At 38.9% G+C, this 25,826-nt stretch overlaps 1 protein-coding gene across 9 annotated transcripts in view; it reads left to right on the forward strand.

The window, feature by feature from the left end:
* LOC130921629 (A-kinase anchor protein 13) overlaps positions 1 to 25,826 on the forward strand; it is a 276,582-nt gene that overhangs the window by 191,838 nt on the left and 58,918 nt on the right. For all 9 annotated transcript variants that reach the window (XM_057845733.1, XM_057845759.1, XM_057845767.1 and 6 more), the window contains 3 exons: positions 3,665 to 3,707; positions 3,784 to 3,898; positions 17,622 to 17,784. In XM_057845733.1, the coding sequence (XP_057701716.1) occupies positions 3,665 to 3,707; positions 3,784 to 3,898; positions 17,622 to 17,784 (321 nt within the window). The remainder of the gene's footprint in view (positions 1 to 3,664; positions 3,708 to 3,783; positions 3,899 to 17,621; positions 17,785 to 25,826) is intronic.

The raw sequence follows: 25,826 nt of genomic DNA on the forward strand, positions 1-25,826 counted from the left end.
ATTTACAGTTTTTCTCACTTAGTTCGGTACGTTTCTCAGATCAGAATTTAAATTCTCAAAACTACCTGTTCAACCCTCACAACATGTTGCACAAGTAGCAAAACAACATGGATTACCTGCAAAAGCCATTTTTTTCTGTTCTAAATACTTAGTCTATCGCTCAACATTAAATGTCTGTGTCAATGAACATGTCAGTGCTGTCAGAATGACAACTTCTTGTTTCATTGTGTACAGTCAAGACAGTCAAATTGCTTAGTCATGCTCTCAATATAACAGTTACTCTGGTGGAAGGCTCTCATGCTGAAGATGGTTTACGTAGTTTACACCTTTGTGTGTGGGAGATTGATTGCAAGAGACTGGACAGGATTCAGTTAACTTTTTACTGTTTTTACAATTTCTTGACAGACCATGTCACTGCGATACAGAAAGCAAAAGACGGCACTGAGTATCACAAAGAAAAAAAACAAACACAGAATTCGAAATGTGAACAAATGACAATCGGCACATCTAAACTTTTGAGTGCTACATGTCGGGATTTTTTCCCCATTCGTTCTACGCATCTTGACCTTCCTCCTTGTTGGGCCTCAAATTTTCATCCACGTCACAATGGATGTCCTCGGAAAGAATCTTCTTGAATGCCTTAACCAGCCTCTGCAGGCATCTCCTGTGATGTCACTGCATGCTGCATCCATGGCATCCAGAAGAGTCATCTGAGTGTGAGGCTGGTGATCATACACTTGCCATCTCCATGTGGTGAAAAATTCTATGAGATTCAGGAATGGGGAGTATGGTGGGAGGAACTCCATTACCATTCTGTTGTGGGTTTCAAACCATTCCCTGACTATGTTGGAGTGGTGGAAACCCACATTGTCCCAAACTATCACACATTTTGGCAGGTTAAGTTACATAAAATGAGTAACAAAAATGCTTTTTTATGTGTACGAGTGCTACGATGTGAGGATTGAACAAGTAGTTTTGAAAATTTCAATTTTGATCTGAGAAACGTACCAAAGCAATTGAAAAAAACTGTAACATGGCTGAATCCAGCTGCTCCCTGTTAAGTTTTTGTTTGCGCTAATATTTTCTATGCCTTCGTAATTTAGTTTGCAGGTATATTGAGCTGTTTTTTGTAGGTATATTGAGCTGTTTTTTGTGAGAATATGTGTTTGAACGATTTATTAAGAGCATTGTAAAAAAAAAAAAAAAAAAAGTTAGCATTTTATAGCATTTAATCTAGTGGATTTGCTATGCAAGTTAGCCATTTTGTTCTCTTGTTGTACATAGATCCTCATTTATTTTATTATTACCTTTATTTTTTGTTTTTTTTTTAGTTTGAGGCTAAGATCGGTTATTTTATTTTTTTTAATGAAAGTGCAATTCTGCATAGTTTGAAGAAACATGCAAATTTAATCATATACAGTGTGGCAATTAAGTATTTTGTCAACCACTAATTGTGCAAGTTCTCCCACTTGAAAATAATGGAGAGGCCTGTAATTGTCAACATGGGTAAACCTCAACCATGAGAGACAGAATGTGGAAAAAAAAAAACAGAAAATCACATTTTTTGATTTTTGAAGAATTTATTTGCAAATCATGGTGGAAAATAAGTATTTGGTCAATATCAAAAGTTCATCTCAATACTTTGTTATGTACCCTTTGTTGGCAATAACGGAAGCCAAACATTTTCTGTAACTCTTCATAAGCTTTTCACACACTGTTGCTGGTATTTTGGCCCATTCCTCCATGCAGATCTCCTCTACAGCAGTGATGTTTTGGGGCTGTCGTTGGGCAACACGGATTTTCAACTCCCTCCACAGATTTTCTATGGGGTTGAGATCTGGAGACTGGCTAGGCCATTCCAGGACCTTGAAATCCTTCTTACAAAGCCACTCCTTTGTTGCCCTGGCTGTGTGTTTGGGATCATTGTCATGCTGAAAGACCCAGCCACGTCTCATTTTCAATGCCCTTGCTGATGGAAGGAGATTTTCACTCAAAATCTCTCGATACATTGCCCCATTCATTCTTTCCTTTACACAGATCAGTCGTCCTGGTCCCTTTGCAGAAAAACCAGCCCCAAAGCATGATTTTTCCTCCCCCATGCTTCACAGTGGGTATGGTGTTCTTCAGATTCAATTCAGTATTCTTTCTCCTCCGAACACAAGAACCTGTGTTTCTACCAAAAAGTTCTATATTGGTTTCATCTGACCATAACACATTCTCCCAGTCCACTTCTGGATCATCCAAATGCTCTCTAACGAACCGCAGACGGGTCTGGACGTGTACTTTCTTCAGCATGGGGACACGTCTGGCAGTGCAGGATTTGAGTCCCTGGCGACGCATTGTGTTACTGATAGTGGCCTTTGTTATTGTGGTCCCTAGGTCATTCACTAGGTCCTCCCGTGTGGTTCTGGGATTTTTGCTCACCGTTCTTGTTATCATTTTGACGCCACGGGGTGAGATCTTGCATGGAGCCCCAGATCGAAGGGCATTATCAGTGGTCTTGTATGTCTTCCATTTTCTAATAACTGGTCCCACAGTTGATTTCTTTACACCAAGTGTTTTACCTATTGCAGATTCAGTCTTCTAGGCCTGGTGCAGGTTTACAATTTTGTCTCTGGTGTCCTTTGACAGCTCTTTGGTCTTGGCCATGGTGGAGTTTGGAGTGTGACTGACTGAGCTTGTGGACAGGTGTCTTTTTTATCGATAATAAGTTAAAACAGGTGCCACTAATACAAGTAACGAGTGGAGCCTCGTTAGACCTCGTTAGTAGAAGTTAGACCTCTTTGACAGCCAGAAATCTTGCCTGTTTGTAGGTGACCAAATACTTATTTTCCACTCTAATTTGGAAATAAATTCTTTAAAAATCAAACAGTGTGATTTTCTTTTTTTTTTTTTTTTTTTTCCATATTCTGTCTCTCAGGGTTGAGGTTTAACCATGTTGACAATTACAGGCCTCTCTAATATTTTCAAGTTGGAGAACTTGCACAATTGGTGGTTGACTAAATACTTATTTGCCCCACTGTATTTATATTTAATGCTGTTTTGAAAGTGCAATCTCAGCAAGCCTTTGTTTTAAATCTCCTAAAAATGTATTCTGAAATAAATGTTCCTAATCCGATTACTCGATTATTCGAACTAACTAGTTGATAGATTAATCAACTACTAAAACAATCGATAGCTGCAGCGTTACTAGTCAAAATGGATTTGACATCTATTGCCGTCAATGGCAGTGAAGCATGATCACTCAATGCCAGCCTTCGTTGTTGAAATTGATTTGATGTTTTTAACTGTCAATGCCAGTGAATGAGTTAAGGGCTACAAGTAAGAAAATAATCCAGATGTATAAGGATCATGGATGATGGGAAGTCAAGCATGATAACTTTATTTTTAAAAAAGATCGAAATCAAGTTGGAAAGATTGGATTTTTAGGATTTATTTTAAGAGCTTCAAAATAAGATGTAGGAGACCGTCATCGAGGTATCGGATTCGGAAAATCAGGTGACTCTGACTTTAACTCGGGTGCAAAAATATGTGATCGGGACAAACCTACTTTTCCTTACGTTTTATTACCTGTAGACTTAACCACCCCTGTCCTAGTATTTTGGTCCATTGAATCAGATCGTAAATGAACCAGTTTTTGATCAACTCTTAAATTTCTCTGCAGGTATGAGGTCCTTCTCCAGCACGTCTGGATCACTTGCATACAGGTTAGTACACTTTTAACTAGCGCAATGCTGCGATGCTGTATGCTAAACATATGTGTTCTCACGTTTTTGTCGGTAGCATATCGGAAGAAGAGCCCGGGTCACAGCGGAGCGATGCAGAGGCAGGCAAGGGGGGGACCAAAGTCAGCCGCACTTTCAGCTACCTCAAGAACAAGATGTACAAAAAGAACAGGGTGAGGCCACCCACCGAACGTTCCTCACTCAATTCTCCTCATCGATTAAATCCAGTCGTGCCTTTTTGGAACGTATAATTAGCAATGGAGAGCATGTTGGAATGGTGGTTAAAGTGGTTCTGGTTTCAAATTCCGACTCAAATCTCTTCGTTTGTGGAGTTCCTATATTTTAATAGGCTCCCTCCGTCATCCCAAAAACATGCATGGTTGTTTTCGGGAATTTCTCCAAAAGTGGATTGGGAATGTTTTTTGACCGCATGCCCTACCTTGCGATCAGTGTAGGATAAACGCAGCTTCTCTAAGATTCGGGTTTGGTTTATAGAAGACGCTATGTGGTCTATTTGTATGGGTTGAAATGCTAATTGGTATGTATTTTCCTGAATTCTAAAGGGCGTATACCTGCTTTTCTTGCCAAAACCTAGCTGCGATCAACTCCAGACATGTGAGCTAAATGAAAACTTATGAATGGGTGTTTATCTACATGTGTTGTGTGTACCCACTTCTCTCACTTAAATTCATAGGTACTTGAAGACGAGACAATTTTGTGATTCTATCGCCAAATTTCAGCTGAAATAGACTTCTGCTCAAATGCCATTATAATGACACTAAAATGGAGAAAATTGATAGATTTATAGTTGGTGTCACAGGAAATGAGGAGGATGTAAAAAAGCAGACGGCGGGGTTTTTTAATCATCTTCCCACAGTAGTGGGAAGTGGTGCAATGGGGACCTTAGTGACCTAATCTTCCTTGTAATGCGACCACTATCACGTCATAATTTGACTTAATATATAAGTACAAAACGCTATAAAATGATCCTTCGTTTTTCGCTGTTAATGGGGAACAAAGTACAAAAAAAACTGCGAAGTAACTCCCCCAGCCCCCCAAAAAACAATTTTTTTATGTGTGTATGTGTGTGTGTGTATTCAATGTATTTCAGATTTAGCATTGGAAAGAGATACATATGACAATGTAGAGTATAATTAAAAAAACAAAACAAATGTTTATATTTGGCTGAAATCACTCAAGTGACTTAATGTTCCGCTCTGAGACCCCCCAATTTGGCAAATTTTCAAAATTGTCTTTTATGCATGTGTGATACATCATTAGAAAGCTTAAAATCTCTATTTTCTGAGGGAAGAAAAATTTTGAACAGGAGGGCATTATAAAAAATAAAATAAAATAAACCCAAACTCAAGATGAGAGCATAATTGAAGACGCCATGATTTTGACAACATATTATCGCGTACTTACCTTGTTTCTATCCAAAAACTCCGTCCAGACACAGCTGTGAATGGCCACAGCTGCACTTTTGGGAGATTTTATGGGTTAAACATGGTAATATAACAAGGGTCGCAATGCAGAAATCGCAGACATCAAGGAGTAGTGGAAATGTTTGTTTCAAATGTTTACCCTTTTAATTTTTTTTTTCCTCCAAATTTTCTTTGTTTGGATTGATTATTTATCGTCTAAAATATTGGGGAAAATGCAACAGTAACAAAAAAGTACAATTAAGCGATAGTTATGAGGTAGATATTCGTGACTTATTTACTGACTCTATTTTTTTCATTGTGATGTAATTTGTTTAAAAGTTATAATTATGCGAGTAAATTAAAAAAAAAAAAACTAAATATTAGACATCAATGAATGATTCTAAGCTAAAAATGATAGACATTTCAAATAATAAATATGATTACTTACCTTTTTTTATGGCTGGGTTGAAACAAAAGCGGTTGCGTGGTGTCTGTGAACGGCGGTCTCCGGCGTAAAACGGACAAATTAAAAATAGTTCGGGGGCTTAATGCGCCATGAAACTACTATGGCAGCATATAGACATATTGTTCTGTCAAACACAACAGTTCTTTTAGCTTAAATTATAGCATTTTATTTTAAAGAGGGGTGCAAGAGCAGAAACTGCTTTTTCAGCCTTGTCTGTATTTTCCGCCAAACATAAATTAATAAATAGTTTTAAACATGTTACTGTCCCACCGAATTCATTTTAAAACAAGAATAAAATAGAAAAATGCATTTCTTTATTCAATACTTATTGAGTCAGTCCACTCAAATCCGTTGAAGCTGCTCACTTACACACAATGAGTTGCCACAGCAACTGTTTAACAAGTTAAGCGATGATTGACACATGCGGCACTTTGAAGCTTCGGCTTCCAAGCATCTGTGGAAATATCAAACATTAAACATCTATCAATCATCGTTAACTTTAATAGGCAACTTCAGTGCACTGCCTGACCAACAAAGAGCAGCAGGAGGGAGATTGAGACTACGTGATCGGCTCGGGACAGCTCATCTGTATTCATCTATTTATTTTTCAATTGAAAAAAAAAATCTTCAGTGGACTGAGGGTGCGAAGCTTAAAGCGTGAAGTAGTGAGGGATCACTGTATAACAAGTAGATTTGCGACAAAATATTGTTTGGCAATATTTCGCGATACAAGATGTCACAAAACACATTGAGGTTGGAAGAAATGGACTAGATTAGATGTGTTACTGCTAAACAGGAGCAGTAACTGAAAAATAAATTAGTGCAGAATATGAAGTTTGAACTTTATTGACATCTGTAGCGGCGCAATGCATGCTAGGAGGCATTAGGCATGTTGGACGACAACAGTGTTGGCAGCAAAGGTTGTCTGTCTCTCCTAAAGGAGGAGTGATGGCCAAATGAAGCTTGTAGAAGCAATGAAGCTTTGCAGCCAATTGGTTCAAAGCTTCATTGTGTTTCATTTGCTCTCAAGTGGTCCTGAAGCGCAAGAGTGTTGAGAATTATAAGTAGGGTTGTTCCGATCATGTTTTTTTGTTCCCGATCCGATCCCGATCGTTTTAGTTTGCGTATCTGCCGATCACGATATTTCCCGATCCGATTGCTTTTTTTGGCTCCCGATTCAATTCCAATCATTCCCGATAATTTTTCCCGTTCATATACATTTTGGCAATGCATTAAGAAAAAAATGAATAAAACTCGGGACGAATATATACATTCAACATACAGTACACAAGTACTGTATTTGTTTATTATGACAATAAATCCTCAAGATGGCATTTGCATTATTAAGATTCTTTCTGTGAGAGGGATCCACGGATAGAAAGACTTGTAATTCTTAAAGGACAAATGTGACTTTGTATATTGTGACTAAATATTGCCATCTAGTGAATTTTTATGAGCTTTCAGTAAATGAAAATTCAGCCATTTAACTTGCCCAAATGCATGATGGGAAGCGCAACCATGACTGTGCGTAATGGTACCAATCAGAGGTTGCGCTAGACATTTTCGTTGTCTGTCATTTTGACTGACAGGGTCATAAAAATCCGGTCATAGTCTATTTTTACCCGTCACTTCAATTTTTAAAATGATAATGATGACATATTCAATAGTATTTAGTTTTCATTCATTTTTAATTAATATTGTAATGCTTGCTTGGCGGCGAAAAATTAGACACGGAAGTCGTGGTATTTTTATCCCTTTTTACTCTGCTTACCGCCAACAACTCCGCCCCCAAAGAAAAAGAGGCAACGATATAGACCCCAATCACCAACGTCACACAATGATCTTAATTGTGGTTGTCAGCCCAAAATCTTCTAAATATATATTAAATGCATCTTACCAGATATAATGACTACTACATAGTCTGTGGTGATCGTTTGGTGCCCAGATTTCTTGTCGAATTACAGCAGTCCATCTCGCTCTCATCTTCGGGTCTCTCAGAATACAGTAGAACTTCAAGTCTCTCCCTCTATCTTCTCTGTTACAGCAACCAACCGCCACACATGCCTTCACCATTTTGATTATTAATATTAACGAGCAGAAAAACACGCCGTAATAGGAGGCATGTACGTAGCGGTAATGTGTAAACATGACGAGCTGACACACAATATGGCGGCTCCAGTCAGGGGGCGGAGTTGTGACGTCATGTGGTTGGGGTCTATACACAGGCGGCAATCTTGTCCATCAATTGGATGACGCGCTGGCACACCGGGTGCACCAATAAGAACCTCGCGTTGATGTGTCAATCACGGTGCCGCCGCCAGACCCCGGTGACGCTACAATATTCTGACAGAAGAGCCAACGACGTCATGCATTAAGAGAGACAATAGCTAATTAATATGCTAACTCGCCACCCTGTGGTCTGGGGTGTGAATTGCAACCTGTCAAAATGACGGACTGACTTCAGTTTTTTTCCGTCACTGTTTTAAAAAACCGGTCAACAACGGAAAATATCCGGTTAACGCGACCCCTGGTACCAATTGATATATCTTCTCAGCGTTGGGAAATAAAATAGGGTGTTAAGAAAAAGATCAACTACTACCTTTCTTCCCCACATTGCTTCCCACGATATTTCTGATCGTTGAGAGAGGGATTGTAAGGCTTTAGCCAATTAAAAAAAGGCTTCAAAGGCTGCCAAAATTCTCTCTACTCATTTTACGTTGCCTTTTAGTTCTATGTATACGTAATACAGTGCCATTATAGATTGAACGCGACAATGCGTGAGTGGGTGGTGCAGTGCATGCGTTAGTTGCGTTAAGTATTTCAATGTTATTACCGCTGTTGACGCGATCAATTTGACAGCCCCACTTTAAGCCAAAACCAAAGACTCTGGATGAGTGTAAGACATTTTGTCTGTAACGTTAAATACAATTAGAAAACAATTTAATTTAAAAAAAAAAAAAAGTATATATATATATATATATATATATATATATATATATATATATACACACACACACACACACAGTATATATTAAAAAAGGCATGTCCGATATTTTTTTGCTGATTCCAATACTTTGAAAATGAAAATGATGGGGATGCCAATCGATCAGGATGCCGATCGAGCGGGACATCTCTAATTATAAGGGTGCTTGTTTTAGGAAGAAAATTTTAGTAATGCACCTGCGTTACCATATGAACTAAATACTACAAGGATAATTAGTTATTTAAATTTAGAAATAATAAGTTTCCCACAGTGTTGGGCTTTAAACGTTTTTTTTTTTTTTTTTTTTTTGTGTGCGGGGGTAATATATTTCACTGGATAATATTCTTTCACAGCCTGAAATCCACAAAATGTGAGATGCCTTTGCGTTTTGTGACCACTTTATACTGTAGTCTCTATTGCATTTGAATGTGCAACTAAAACAAAAATAAGTTTTAATTACATAGTATTGTTTGGTAAAATTTTATGATATCGTATTATGACGTATCGCATCGTTAAGTGTATCGTCCCATTCCTAGTATCAAGAGAGTCCTTTTCCGTATTTGAGATAAAGTTTATTATCGCTAAAAGCAGCAGGTACAAGTCAACCTGTTAAAACCTGTTCACTTAAAGAGCATATGACACGAGAAAAAAAGTCTAAAATGTCATTATTATGTGAATTAGAATCATATTTTGAGACGATTCGACTATATACAACAATTTAGCAAAGCACAGATGACGAGAAATTAGTCTTTTAATCTGCTGGTTAGCCACGCCTACCATTATAGGGCTTTAGCGTCCGCAACAGGTGGATGACGTCAGCGGTAGACTTGGCTCATCGATTTTACTATCCAGCCCATTGAGGGGAAATTATTCAGAACGAGGAAAACGCGACGAAGAAAGCCGCAAAATGTCATTGTTTCAGTCTCTCTACTCCAATATTTTTACAGGATATTCTTTTTACCCAAGTATTTTTCCCCAATAGCTATATAAATGGCTTGAGAAGGACCAGTCAGCCCGTTGAGGGGGAACTATTCACAACGAGGAAAACGCGACGAAGAAAGCCGCAAAATGTCATTGTTTCTGTCTCTTTACTTAAACATTTTTACAGGATACTCTTTTTATCCAAGTATTTTCCCCAATTGCTAAATAAATGGCATGGTCATGACAAATAACAGTCTTGTGCTGAATGGAATATGAAATAATAAAAATGCATTTATTCAGGACGACATGGCAAAATTACTCCATAATGGTCAAAACTGTCGACTTCACCTTTACTGTCGCAGCTCCCGAACGATATTTTATGACACCTAAATCGGACAAATGTCATTTCCCTTCCCCGGCTTCGGAGAATGTAAACAAACCAGAAGGCGTGACAGCTAGCCGACATGCTAACCCGAACCGAGTGATGTTTCAAAGTCTTCAAAGCGGAAAATCACACATAGCTATCCTGGATTATTTGACATGACGACCCGGTTGTCGAATGTCTTAGCGGATCGCCAAACCGCCCGGCGGAGATCAATTTACAGTTCGTTCCCCGGAGGAGGGTGGCTGGAGCTAACGCAGCTAACGTGCTGCTGCTAATGCATTAGGAGAGCTTTTTACATGCCTATCAATGATCAAACGTAAGTAGTCCTTCATTTAAAGGAAGTTTGTAGTGTTTACTTTGTAATCGCTGTATTCGTATTTGACATAATACAAAACAGGATGTTTACTCACTTCATCGTAAGTCCAATGGTCCCACAGTAAATATCCACGGTGAATGGGAACCTTTTGAAACTCCCAAAAGGCGCATACGCCTCTCCCTCATACAGAATGATTTTTCCGCAGCCGTTTGACTGGCGTGATGCGAAAAATAAACGTATTAATCCGCAAAATCAGCTGAATCCTTCGTCCTCATACACAACAGTACACTGTAGCGTGAAGAGGACGTCTTCTACCGTACACGTCACAGCGCCCTCCTCCTTAATGCATGACCGAAGCCGGAAGTCACTCGTTTTCCTGGCGCGGGATTCAAAAAACTAAATAAATATAGCGATCGCTTCCACACGCATCCAAGCGGTCCATATCATTCAGGAGCATAAAATACCGCGTGTATTATGAAATAAACATGCTTTTTCGTGTCACAGGCACTTTAAATCTGGAGCAATTCACAATTGATAACAGTGACATACAACAACAATAAATAACACTGAAAACGGACAGGCACAGGTAAGGGTATGAAATAAACTTAAAACTTATAAATAAAATTTAAGTGCAAGTCATTGCTTCTCATAGTGTTTATGACTTCACACCTAACCTCAGTCAAATCGCTTTTAAAGGGATATGACGCCCTACCATGTACAAACGGGCCATTACTTCAGCGGTGTCGTCATGGCGTCTACACCGAGACGCTCAATGCAGAAGTGTCAACCCCCACTTCCTCTTTGTCACTTGTCACAATGGCGTCTCGCTGCTGCTTCTTGTAGCTGCTGTCACCGCTCAGCAATGTGGAGCCATGGCTTCTCGTTGAGGAGATGGAAGGGTTGGCACCAGGTAGGGGGACCGGTTCCACTGTATCAGTATCTGACGATAATTGTCTTTCCAGCAATGCTTTGTCTGAAACGTAGCATTCAGGTTGTCGAAAGTGTTGTTTTATTTCAAATCTTAACCCTAAAGTGTAGAACCATTGCTATCAGTAGTTGTCAAAGTAAAACAATGTAAATTTACCTTACACACAAGTGTAAAAAGAAGTTCATCTATTTTTTTTAAACAACTCACTGTTTATTGACCTGTGAGTGTAGTGATTATGGAAGTGACAGACTTTCTAAAGGCATCATACCTGCTTTCTAGCAGTTTTAACTGTCATACAAGTTTTAAAAAAGTTGAAAGTTCTTTTTTCATATGTCATAAAATTATAAAATGAAGTAGAACTTTCCTGTGGATATTGTGTGGAGGAGGAGTTGTGGTGAAGGAAGTGCAGAGGATATTTGCTGAATAATAATGTTAAAGGGGAACATTATTTTTTTAAGAATTCTTATTACACGAATACAAGTACTAATCAGAATACTGTGTTCTGACCAACCTTTTTTTTCTTTCATTTTCTGCTGCAAGAGTTTATTTATTATTTTTTTTTATTTATTGTATACATATTTTGATCGCCTATTGTATGAATGTGCTTTGGTTTCCATACAATCTGCATTTTTTACATTCATATATTAGTTATATTTTATGCAGATTTTTCCATTTAGTTCCAGTAATATATATTTTTTTCCAGTTCTTTGCATAGTGATAGTTTTCTGAATCTGTATCAACATTAGCTTGTCGTAGTTGACTGATTTTCACATATTGGAGAAGTTTGGCAGTGCTAGTACACTTTTTCAACACATGACACATGTCCCAATTGCTGGTAACCTGCAGATACAGTATCTAAGACATTACAAGGTAGAGATGTCTGATAATATCGTTTGATAAAAAAAAAATATATATATATATATTGTATCTGTTCAGTATGTATGCTGGGATATAGACAAGTTTCCTGAGCGAAATATGAGCAGCGTCTGCTCCAAACTTCAGGTTTAGAAAGAACAACATGAATTGCGGTTGAAGTAAGCTGTGTGTTGACAAAGTTAAAACTGCAAAATTAAACCAGAGGAAGCCGCGGAATCTCCAGAAATGGATTCAGCACGATGTAGAAGAGACTCCGAGACGTTCTGTGCTGTGCATGAACTCTGATCATTTCGTTGATCATTCGTGGACAAAATTATAACAACCTGTCAGCCTGTGTTTACGTGAGGTGTAGATTGATACGCCGGCCACTTGAGTGACCAAAATGAGGTGAAATTACAAATACCGTAATTTCTGGACTATTGGGCGCCACTAATTACAAGCCTCACCCAGTACATTTTTAAAGGAAAAACCATTTTGTACATGCATAAGCCTCTCCTGCCTATAAGCCGCGTGTGCCCACTTAGTAAAATGAGACACTGACAAAGAAATACAGTTTTCAAACGTTTAATAACACACCTTAACTTTTCGTTCCAAACAGCGCCGGCAAACACGGCAGTTATATAGCAGCGGCACGGAAGTGGCATAGCATCAGCATGGCGGTGCAGCACTAATTGTGCTGGTTAATAAAAACATAAAAGTCTTTGTTAGCAATCTTCATCTTCTTCCTGTGCATTCAAAACATGAAAGTCTTCACCCTCAGTGTCTGATATGAAGACGCTCAGATGCACTTCGCCACGCACGCACCTACTCAGTCTGTCCTTCGCGTCGCCTTCAATGTCTCCCATAATGAGGCATATTCACTCCCAGCCTGTGCCGTCCTGAGCAGACTGGCCCCTCAAAGCCCACTGGTGATGGCGGACTCTTTCACATCGCTTCACGATGCTAGGCTCCCCCAAAGCTGCTCTTCGCATTCGGCGAGTCTTGGCAAATGATCTCTCGCCGCTCGTCATCAAAGCGTCCCATACAACTCGGATGGCCAATTTAATTTCTTCTAGCATTTCCCATGATGCAGGTCTGCCAATTCTACTCATGCACAAAGACGAGGGTTCGCCACCTCTATAGACCCTACCCACGTGACGTCACAACTCCGCTCTCCTGAATGGTACCGCCCACTTGTCCGTCAAAACATAGTGTTAACCTGTTACGGCTACGTACATTTCTCCTATTTACGGCGTGTTTTTCTGCTCCTTGACATTAATAATCAAAATGGTGAAGGCGTGTGTGGCTGTTGGTTGCACTAACAGAGAAGATGGAAGGAGAGACTTGAAGTTTTACCGTATTCCGAGGGATCCAAAGAGGAGAGTGAAATGGACGGCTGCAATTCGACGTGAAAACTGGGCACCAAAAAATCACCACAGACTATGTAGTAGTCATTTTATATCCGGTAAGATGCATTTAAGATATACTTAGAGGGTTTTGGGCTGACAAATAACCACAATTAAGATCATTGCGAGGCTAATCGCCGACAACATACGACGTAGTAAGACATAGTTTCAAATTCAAGATGTTTGTGACTTCCCTTTCTTCCACCATCGTTATTTTTTTAATAATATTTAGCTGGTACCAAGTGAAAGAAACTGGCCTCGTCTACGGGGCTGACAAATAACCACAATTAAGATCATTGCGAGGCTAATCGCCGACAACATACAACGTAGTACGACATAGTTTCAAATTCAAGATGTTTGTGACTTCCCTTTCTTCCACCATCGTTATTTTTTGAATAATATTTAGCCGGTACCAAGTGAAAGAAACTGGCCTCGTCTACGGAGCTGACAAATAACCACGATTAAGATCATTGCTAGGCTAATCGCCGACAACATACACGTATGTATGTAGTGAGAGTGCTATTGCTAAACCATATAAACATTAAAAGCCTTAACTCCATTGACAAACGACATGAAATACATTAGACTTGACAGTGGATGTTAGCAATAACAAAAGATTTTGAATTGAACATTTCGTAACTCACCTTTCCAAGCACAAGATAGATTCCTGCCGAATTTTCGTGGACGAGGACCTGTTTCACCCAACCAGCAACGAAGTATTTATAAGCCTCCAAGCTCTTGAAGTTTTTCAAATTTTCGTGGGAATAGGCTGATTTTGTGTGGACAAGATAATTGTAAATATCAGCGTAGCAGATGTCAGGCAGACAGGGCGACGACAGTGGGTCGAAAAACATCGATTTGGGCATCAAATATGGATCTGGCGACTGTATAGAACGAAGCTTTTCCACATAACGCCTTTTATGCAACACATCCAGTGAGTTTACGGCATCAGAAAGCACCGGGTCTTCCATGAAATGCATTTTAAATTCCTCGATCAATTGAAAACAATGCTAATACAGAGACAAAATGACGGACAAGTGGGCGGAACCACACAGCGAGCACGTGGTTTTGTGACGTCGGTGGGTAGGGTATATTCATGCACAATGTACAAAGTTAAACTACCGGTAGTAGTGCAAACTAGCGTCTTCCTCGACACATATATTCCACGTGTCTCACTCCCACATTCCATGCTCGAGCGCCCCTGGCGGCCGTCAGAAAAATACACAAATTAGCCGCATCATTGCACACGCCGCAGGACCCAAAATGAGAGAAAAAAGTAGCGGCTTGTAGTCCGGAAATTACGGTAATATTAAATTTGCAGAGTGCAGAAGGGCTGACGTGGATTTTTTTGTTACAAGGAAATACTACAAGCTATGTGCATATAAACAAAAATAGTTTGTCATTCTTTTTTATTGCCGATATTGATAAAACATAATAAAACATATGTAATAAAACATTTGGACAACATGATTGAATTTCTTGTTTTATTTAAAACGATTGGTGGATGTGCAAAAATATTAACAAAGGTGGAGCATACTACACTATCTGATATCAGAGGAAGGGAGCCTGTCCGAACTTTTCACCCGTCATTACAGAGACCCTCGGCGGCCTCCAGACGGGCTTTCTCCTGTTGTCCATGGTAATTCCAGCTCCAATTGCGTATCTTAAAGTTGTTACAGTTAAAAAGCTCGTGGTTGGATCTCTGGATCGAACTGACAGTCTGCCGCGGGGTGAGCCACTGTTTCCCTGCCCCAGCCTCTTGGGTGCCCCTGGGTAGAATTTTAAGTGTTTTTGTGAGACAAATCAACTTGTTTTCCCTTACCTAACAGTGTTTTCCATCTGTAAACAAATGAACAAAAAACTTCTAACAGTTGCATTTATGCATTAGCAACACACTAGCAGCAGATAGCATGTGTTGCAGCCACACCAGTGCAGTAGTTGTAGTAAATAATATTGAGTCTTTTTTTGTACTTATGTCTAATACTTTGTCAATGTTTACACTTGGTACTTAAGGGTATTTATTATATGGGCTTCGCACTTTACCAACTTAGCTGTATGGATGCTCCAAACAAAGTTTGGTTATGCTCTTTATTACAATGACAATAAATATTCTGAATCTGAAATAAAGATCATCATAATTACAATCATCATCGTGATAACAATATCAAAGGCAGTAAGTCGTTTCATGCGCAAGATTTTAGGTTAGTATTTTTTTAGCACCAGACACATGAAAATGCAGGGATAGGAAGAACATACCTTCCATAAGACAGCGGCAACTTAGCTACAAAAACACCTGGTCTTTGTGTTGGCATGAGCTTGGTTCCGCATCTGCCTTCATGAACATGTTGTCCTCCCTGTGTTGGCATGAGCTTGGTTCCGCATCTGCCTTCATGAACATGTTGTCCTCCCCTGTTGTGAAGATTGCAGATGGATGCGGTGTTCCCAAATTGTCTTTTTTAAGGGATTTTGATAAGTAATGTTACTCCAGCTCCACTGTTGTTTTGGATGGAGGAATTCTAAAACGGTTTATTAGCATATACCATTTGCAGCCACCACTGACAGTCATGGTTGCCCAACTTCCCCTCATGCATTTGGGCGTAACAGTTAAGTCGCTACAGTATCATTTAGTGAAAGCACAACAAAAATAATATTCCTATCTCTCAAAAAAGTAATCTTCACAAAAAGAAAAGCGCTCAATGCAAAGAGATTTGGCATTCCCAATCAAAATAGCTATGCAAAATACACAAAAAAACTTACTCAGACTTTGCCTTGGCTAGATCTGTAATTAATTTAAAACTCGCCATTGACACCTTGTGGTGTATTTCAATCACTACTTTATATAGTTATTTTTTGACTGAAAATTTTACAATTTTTTTAAAAAAACGAAAACATTAAGAGGGGTTTTAATATAAAATTACTATAACGTGTACTCACATTTATCTTTTAAGAACTACAAGTCTTTCAATCCATGGATCCCTTTAGCAGAAAGAATGTTAATAACGTTAATGCAATCTTGTGGATTTATTGTTATAATAAACAAATACAGTAATTATGTACAGTATGTTGAATGTACTGTATTTGTCCGTCTTGTGTCTTATTTTTACCATTCCAACAACAATTTACAGAAAAATATGGCATATTTTAGAGATGGTGTGAATTGCGATTAATTACGATTAATTAATTTTTAAGCTGTGATTAACTCGATTAATAATTTTAATCGTTTGACAGCCCTAATTACGATACATCACCATTTTGATATTTTGTCACACCCCTAGTCTTCATCATGACTCGTCTTTGCCATCTTTGGAAAGCTTCTGTGGTTGCATCGCTTGAGAGAAAGAAAAAACGAGCCAAAGAACTGGGAATGGAATTACTTTCTTTTGATACCCAGTGATCTGAGGTCACACTTGACAGCTTTTATTATAGTGCGTGTACTTTTCCTTAAAATTTTGCTACGTTTCAAGATTTTGATATCCCACTGTAAGTTTGGAGAGTTTTGCCTGGGAGCTGTTGCCTTGTTGAACTAAGCTTTGGAAACTCTGCTGTGTCCGTTTCCTCTGGGTTTGGGTGGATACTATGTGACGTCAAGCCTTGAGAATAGCAGCTCTTGTTCTTCTCCTCATCGTCGCACAATCACGATGACCAAATGCAAGAAAGATGACGTCATCCTGTAAAGCAATGCCCAATGAAGGAAAAGTTGGGAGAAACTGATTCCAGGAAGAGCCATAGTCATGCTGCATTATGTCATTCTTAACTATTGACTCTTGCTTTTCGTTTAAAGTAAGTAAGGAATCAACTTTAATTTCTTTTGTAATTAAAAAGTGCTATCTCGTTACTTTTCTTACTTTAAGTTTAGCAGCTGGCGTAGTAAAAAAGAAAGAGGAAATGTGCATTAGGCATTTCCTTCCTCCTACATTTTGCAGGCCTGTTCCTTTTGTAGCACTACACAAGGTCAAAACCCGTCTTGCGTTCTGATTGTGAAAACCACCCAAAGTGTGCTCTACAATAGGCTCTATTTCATGTAATGAGGCAATTAGTTCTTAGCGTAAATAATGGGCCGCTTAATATTCCAAGACCCCCTGTTGTGACAGTAATAACGACACTCAGCTGGGTTCTGACGAGGAATTTCCAAGCATCGAGCAGTGTTTCTTGCCCCGGTTTATCACTCTTTATTTATGTCCTGTTTTTTGTATGTGTGCGCCACCTGTTCAGGAAAAGGAGCGAGATAAAAAGGAGAAGGAGGCCAAGGAGAAGGAGAAGAAGGCCATCAACGGGCATCACTTTGCCGCCACGGGCTCCGGCCAGGTGCCGACAAGCACACTCTGCTCCCAGTGCAATAAGGCCCTCGGCGGCAAGGAGATCTTCCAGTGCACGTGTAAGTACTGTCACGTGTCCTCATTGTGTCTTTTGTGTATTTCTCCTGCACAATGTATTGAGATACTGTGCAACAGGTGCTTTGTCATTTACAATGGTAATCACGTTTTATAGGCGCTATCAAAGCTGTTCATTTACCAAAATGATTATCACTGTGGTCGTCATTGGCAGAGGGTTTACAGCTGCACTGCGTCATCCTAAGAACTGTAGTCGTTTTGATTTTTGGGGGGAGGATTGGTATACCGTAATGGCTCGAATATAAGACTATGTTTTTTTGCATTGAAATGAGCCTGAAAAAGAGAGGGTCGTCCTATAGACCCTACTCACGTGACGTCACAGCCACGCCCCCGCGCCATGTTGTCCGGGTACTAGTCATGTTAATGCATTAGCGCTTCGAAAATTCCTCCTATTATGGCGTGTTTTTCTGCTCGTTAACATTAATAATCAAAATGGTGAAGTCGTGTGTGGCGGTCGGTTGCAAAAACAGAGAAGATAGACGGAGAGACTTGAATTTTTACCGTATTCCGAGAGACCCGAAGAGGAGACCGAGATTGACTGCTGCAATTCGACGAGAAAACTGGGCTCCAAACGACTACCACAGATTATGTAGTAGTCATTTTATATCTGGTAAGATGCATTTATTATATATTTAGAGGGTTTGGGGCTGACAACCACAATTAAGATCATTGCTAGGCTAATCGCCGACAACATACACTCAGACGTTGTGAATGAACTACCTGAAAATATATAATTATAAGGGGATAATCAGACAGTTGTCATACAATTAATTTACAATTTCACTATTGAGGTCAAAAGCCAAAAAATAAATTCAACTAGGGACAATCTGGAGTAGTGCTATCGCACTTCATATTTATTACGTATTATATATGTATATAGTGAGAGTGGTATCACTAAACCATATGAACATTAAAAGCCCTAGCTCCATTGACAAATGATATGAAATACATTAGACTTGACAGTGGATGTTAGCAAGAACAAAAGATTTTGAATTGAAAATTTCGTAACTCACCTTCCGAGCACAAGATTCCTGCCGAATTTTCGTGTACGAGGACATGTTTCACCCAACCAGCAACGTAGCATTTATAAGCCTCCAAGCTCTTAAAGTTTTTCAAACTTTCGTGAAAATAGGCTGATTTTGTGTGGACAAGATAGTTGTAAATATCAGGATATCAGATGTCAGGCGAAGCCAGCGGGTCGAAAAACATCGATTTAGGCATCAAATACGGATCTGGCGAATGGATAAACTGAAGCTTTTCCACGTAACGCCTTTTATGCAACGGATCCAATGAGTTTACAGCGTCAGATAACACCGGGGCTTCCATGAATTGCTCTATAACTTGCTCGACTAATTGAAAACAATGAGAATAGGTCTGAAAAAGAGGTACAATATGGCGGCCGGAAACAGCGACACGCCCATTTTGTGACGTAGGTGAGTAGGGTCTATATTTGCGGTCTAGACTTCACAGTATACCCATTCACGACGCTAGATGGCGCCAGATATCATTGAAGTGATGTTGTGTCATGACAGATCTCAGCTACTCTCCCTATTCACGACGCTAGATGGCGCCAGATATCATTGAAGGGATGTTCTGTCATAATAGATCTCAGCTACTCTCATTATTTTATTGCAATGTTTTTCCTTATTCAGATTTGTTTCAAGACTACAATTACAGTTAGACTTCACTTTGATGGTTAATGCTAGTGATGGGATTTTCGGCTCTTTTCAGTGATCCGGTTCATTTGGATTGGCTCAGTGAAAAGAGCTGGCTCTTTTTGGCTCTCAAACTGCTCTTTTAACTTAAGCTTTACTTTTAAATATTTATGACAAATTTAGCATACATTTTATAAATGACTTGTTGAACTAAATATTGCACTCTACTGACTGCAAATAGCAACAATTATCAAGCAAATAAAGGGTTTTTACTTATTTTATTGAACATTAAAAAGGCTCCAAACAATAACAAGCAACAAAATTAAACTTCAATCAACAACAATCAAACATGCCGCATCCTAACAAAAATAGTGAGTAGTAACTGCAACAGCAGCAGCGAACAAAACAAAGATTTATCTTTTTAAAGCTTTATTTTAAATTTACATTCAAGAAAACTAAATACTTCAACTTGGACAGGCTGATCCGGCTCCTCTCAGTAATTATTTGTAATTATTTATTTTATTTATTTATTTTATTATTTATTTTAATTATTAATGTTACTGGTGGTAACAGGCACACCTGCCTCTCTCATTTCCTCTAGCTGGACAGTAGGATGAACCGTCCTCATGTGCCTATGGAGGTTATTAGTTGACCCTCCTCGAACGGACAGTTTAAGTTTGCAGACATGACATTCTGCCCTATTGTCATCTGACTTTAACCAATTAAAATGTCTCAAAATGTTACTGCGTTTTCGGCTCATCTTGAAGGTCTACAAATTGCGTTCATGTGCCATCCTTTCCTCCTCCTGTGTCTGTCTGTGGCTGCGCAGACACGACGGAGCAAGTGCTCAGCGTGCACTCCGTGCAGTACCTAGTACCAAGCCCCTCACCCCTTCCCTTTCTCTTCCTGTCTCCCTCTCTGAGCACGGCAGCTGAGCCACTGCCAAACCTCACTTCAGACACGTGAAAAAGAGAGAGCGACACAGAGAAGGAAAGAGAGAGAGAGAGAGAGAGAGCGCACAAGAGAGAGAGAGACAGAGAGAGAGGGGGAGGGAAAATGACAGCCGGCTCTACAGGAAGGGTGCCGGCTCTCATCGTTCACTTCAAAGAGCCGACTCTTTGTAGCGGCTCGTTCGCGACCGACACATCACTAGTTAATGCAGTTATTGCAATTTTGTTGTTTTATCACAATAGATTGATTTATTTACATTTCAAAAACCAGAAGCCATTCATTTACGAATGTGATTGCACTTTAGTTTACATATTTAAATGTTCAGATATTGGATTTGAATGAGGCAAAATAACAGGCTTTTTCTCTCAAATATATTGTTATAATCGTTTGTTTCAGATGTACTGTAATTATTTTCTGTATAAAAATTAATTTGGTGTTCAAAAAGTCTTTTTTCAAACTTGAGTTTTGAAAAAGAGGGTCGTCTTATCATCAGGGCTGTCTTATTTTCGGGCCAATACGGTATTTATTTGTTTAATGTTTGCCATTTCCTTTTACCGTATTGGCCTGAATATAAGATGGCCCTGATTTTTGAATTGTAAATAAGCCAATCTATTGTGATAAAACAACAAAATTGCAATAACTGCATTACCCATCAAAGTGAAGTCTAACTGTAACTGTAGTCTTGAAACAAATATGAATAAGGAATAACATTGCAATAAAACAATGCAAACTGGTTAAACTAAAAAGAGTAGCTGATATCTATCATGACAGAACAACGCTTCAATGATATCTGGCGCCATCCAGCGTTGTGAATGGGGAGAGTAGCTGAGATCTGTCATGGCAGAACATCGCTTCAATGATATCTGGCGCCATCTAGCGTCGTGAAAGGGTGTAATGTCTAGACCGCGAATATAAAATGACCCCTTCTTTTTCAGTGTTATTTCAATGAAAAAAAAGTCTTATATTCGGGCCAATAGGGTACTTTTATTTTCATGTGTACCTTTACATTTTTATGCTTAGGGTTTTTACTGAACTCATCGCCTTCCATTGACAATGATAGACACCTGGCCTGCAGCTATCGAGGATTTTAGTAATCTGTTAATCTGTCGAATAATTTGTTCGATGAATCGAGTAATCGGATAACAAACATTTAATATATAGCAGAATAATTGGTAGAAAAAATCAGTTAATAGACCGGTTCTGTCCTCACTAAATGTGACATAATTTTTTTTACCTGTCCTGTTCACCTGCTGAGACATGGAAAATGGGAATTTGCTTATCCTTATAGACTGAACAAATGTGGAAAAAACTTAGTATTTTGATTGGTATGAACTACTCATTAAGAGAAAATCCTCAACTCAACCCAACTCTAAATTAGTGCTGTAATAATTAATCGATTAACTCGAGTATTCGATTAGGAAAATCATATTCGAATTGGTTTGAGTATTCGTTTAATTAAAGTGGCGTTGTAATGGCTTATTTTGAAAGTGTTTTCATTTAGGTTTATTGATTAGGGTGGATACACTGCGCTCTAGTCTGCGTCATTTCACAAGGCTGAATCCAACTGCTCCATGTTAAGACCAAAATAAGCAAAGTTTTTGTTGACCTAATGTTTTTTGTGCTGCAACACTTAATCGATTAACTAAAGTATTCGATTACAAAAAAATATTTGAATTAAATTTTATTGGTTCGAGTATTCATTTAATTAAAGTGGCGTTGTAATGGTTTATTTTGAAAGTGTTTGCATTTAGGTTTATTGATTAGGGTGGATACACTGCCCTCTAGTCTGCCTCATTTCACATGGCTGAATCCAACTGCTCCCTGTTAAGACCAACATAAGCTAAGTTTTTATTGACCTAAAGTTTTTTGTGCTGCAACGATTAATCGATCAACTCGAGTATTCGATTTAAAAAAAATATTCGAATTAAGTTTTATTGGTTCGAGTAGTCGTTTAATTAGACTGGCGTTGTAATGGTTTATTTTGAAAGTGTTTGCATTTAGGCTTATTGATTAGGGTGGATACACTGCCCTCTGGTCTGCCTCATTTTCACATGGCTGAATTCAACTGCTCCCTGTTAAGACCAACATAAGCTAAGTTTTTGTTGACCTAATGTTTTTTAATGCATTCATAATTTAGTTTATTGGTATATTTAGCCTTTTTGTGGGAATATGTGTCTGAACCATTTGTTAAAAGCATTGTAAAAAATTTTTTTAGCATTTTATAGCATTTAAGCTAGCGGGCTTTTGCTATGTAAGTTAGCCAATTGTTCTTTTGTTGTACATAGATCCTTTTTTTTTTTTTTTTTAATCCCGTTTAAGGCTCAGCTCAGGTATTTTAATTTTTCATGTTCCTTATCCGATTACTCGATTATTCGAACTAACTAGTTAATCGATTAATCGACTACTAAAATAATCGATAGCTGCAGCCCTACTCTAAATAATGTTGCTTTGACACAGAAAAGGTGAAGCTGTTGGTCCTTCTTATTAATTCTAGATTGTCATGGGACCATCAGATAAATCACGTCGTCCCTAAAATAGGTCACAGCCTTACAGTAATTAGAAGATGTTTAATTTTTTTTTCCTTAATTACAGTGAGGAAAATAAGTATTTGAACAGCATTTTGCGATTTTGCAAGTTCTCCCACTTAGAAATGATGGACAGGTTTCAAAATGTTCATGGTAGGTGCTTGTCCACTGTAAGAGACAATCTTAAAAAAATCCAGAAATCACAGTGTAGCCTTTGTTTACAATATATATATAGACACCAAATCTAAACTTGGAGGACTGGCCCTGAATGCTTATGTTTCAGTGCCGTTGACGGCACTAGATGTCCAATTAATTTTGACTAGGAGGGCCAGCAAATATCATTTGCTAGCCTTGCGCCATCAATGGCAGTCAATTAGCTAAATAGGTATCATTATGCAAGAATTGGCTTTTTAGTCTCCAAAAACAGCTGCCGAATTGATTTCAAGTCTAGTTCATGCAACTAAAGGAATCAATTCAGTGAGCAAAAGGCAAGAAAGAGGATGTCACTGCTTGCGCAAGATTTCTTGACACAACAGTCTAAAAATGCAGAAAGAGACTTTCTGCTCATATGTGCCGACATGGTGCTTCTCGTCACTTGTGAGGGTGTTTCCAGACAGATGTCAGCTTGAAAGACGTTCATGCATTCGCACAGGCGCTCTTTTGTGTGAGCCCGAGGCAATGTGCGGGGCTTGCCTCCGCAAGATGCCATAAAAAAAGCCTCGTAAAAGCATTTAAGAGGAGAAAATGGCCGCGGGACTCCGATGCAATTATAGGCTGCGTTGCATAATCTGCAAGTTGAGTAATTAAAGAATTAAAGAAAGTAGGAAAAAACAAGAAATATTCTTAAAAAATATATACATTGGGGGGAAAAGTAACGAAAATAAACAGAGCTATGAAATACATTACAAGAAGTAAACTCAAAATAGGATATTTTAATTGTAAAGTTAAATAACAATATGAAAGATGAATCGTGAAAAATCATACATTATACTATGCTCGGGATTTATTAAGTAAGCAAAGACCATTTTAATTCATGGTGCACAAATGTAGTAAACAAGAATAAAAAATAATAAGTTATATACTCATCATATGCTATAACTACTGTGTTACCAGAAATAGATACTCACTAAGAAAAGTAATAAAACACATAATTTATAATTGAAAATCTGTGCAAAAGCCCAGCAAAATGCATGTTGAGAAATGCCACTCATTGACATTTGTGGACTCTGGTCCTGTGATTGTTTCCCTGTAAGCATTTTTGTGAGCCATATGTTATATGGCAGTGCCTTATTGACACTTTGCACTTGCCCGGATTATCTCAGAGAACATAATAATAATAATAATATTACATTTTATTTCCAGAGCGCTTTTCAAGACACGCAAAGATGCTTCACAAGAAAGATGGGAACTCAATAGCACAACAACAATAACAAAACAATCATAAAATTAGATTAAAAGCAGAATAAAAATAAATTAAAACTTAAGAGTGTCAAGCTATGCGGGCAGATAGGTGGTCTGTGGACCCAAGTGCAGGGAAAGGGAAGGTGAGGCAGAATAGGCGGTGCAATAATGTTTTAATCAATGCCAACAAAAAACAAAGTACCAACAGAACAACCGGGGAATTCTAAACGTTTAACAAACAAAAGTCAGGCTAAGAAATCAACTTACTTTTGAAGCAGGACAAGGAACACGAGGAACTGGGAAAAACACTGACATGAAGGTGTACATGCACATGTCGCGACAAGACTCAACAAAAACAGGGAGCTTATAGAGACACAGACACGGGGTAACGAGTCAACGAGGAACAGGTGGTTGACATAGGAGGATACACTAGGAGCAGGTACACCAGGTGAAATCAATGGACAATCACAGGAATAAGTCAAACTGGGAGGGAAAGAAAACACAAAACCTAACAAAGAGGTAAAACCGAGATTAGGATTATGGTGATTTAGAAAGAGTAAACAGGTGTGTTTTGAGTCTGGATTTGAAAAGTGAGAGGGTAGATATATTGCAAAGATCGAGGGGTAGGGAGTTCCAGAGCTGGGGAGCACAGTGACTAAAAGCTCTGGAACTGAAGGTGGCGAGGCTGACATGGGGGACCGAAAGGTGGAGGATAGAGGAGTAGCGAAGTGAACGGGGGGGGATGGTTAATACACAGGGGATTGCATAAGTAGGTGCTTTAAAGGTAATGACAAGGATCTTGTAGTTGATTCTTTGTTTGACTGGGAGCCACTGAAGATAACGGAGGATAGGGGTGATGTGGTGAGTAGTGGGGGTCCGACTGATGAGGCTTGCTGCTGAGTTTTGGAGGAGCTGCAGCTTCCGGAGGGACTTATTTGGGAGACCAGAGAGCAGTGAGTTACAGTAATCGAGCCGGGAAGTAACTAGACTACAGACAAGATTGGAAGCGGTATGGTGGGTGAGAGAGGGAGGAGGCCAGAAATATTGTGAACGTGGAAATAAGCTGATCTGATGATGTCGTTTATATTGGAGCGGATGGAGAGCGTGATGTCAAGGATGACACCCAGACTCTTAACCTGAGTAGAGGGAGAGATTGGTACATGGTTGATGGTAATAGAGAAGCTATTGTCATTTTAGAGCATGGCGTTGTTGCCTACAAGGAGGACTTCTGATTTTAAGCTATTGAGGAGGAGAAAGTTGGAAGAGAACCAAGAGTTAATGTCTTCTAAACAGAAGGTTGAACCGAGGGGGAGGGTGTAAATCAGGGGTCCCCAAACTATCCGGCCCGCCTCCACATTTGGTCCGGCCCCCTGAACAATACCAGAAACCATTTTTATTTTTTTGTTTTTTATTTATTTTTTTTCTCTATGGTGTTATTTATTTCCTGACTTTTTTCTGTGAAGAACCCAGAGAGGGTTATTTTATTATTATCTA

Source organism: Corythoichthys intestinalis, chromosome 1, assembly GCF_030265065.1.
Source record: "Corythoichthys intestinalis isolate RoL2023-P3 chromosome 1, ASM3026506v1, whole genome shotgun sequence".
In the NCBI taxonomy this organism is placed as follows: Eukaryota; Metazoa; Chordata; class Actinopteri; order Syngnathiformes; family Syngnathidae; genus Corythoichthys; species Corythoichthys intestinalis.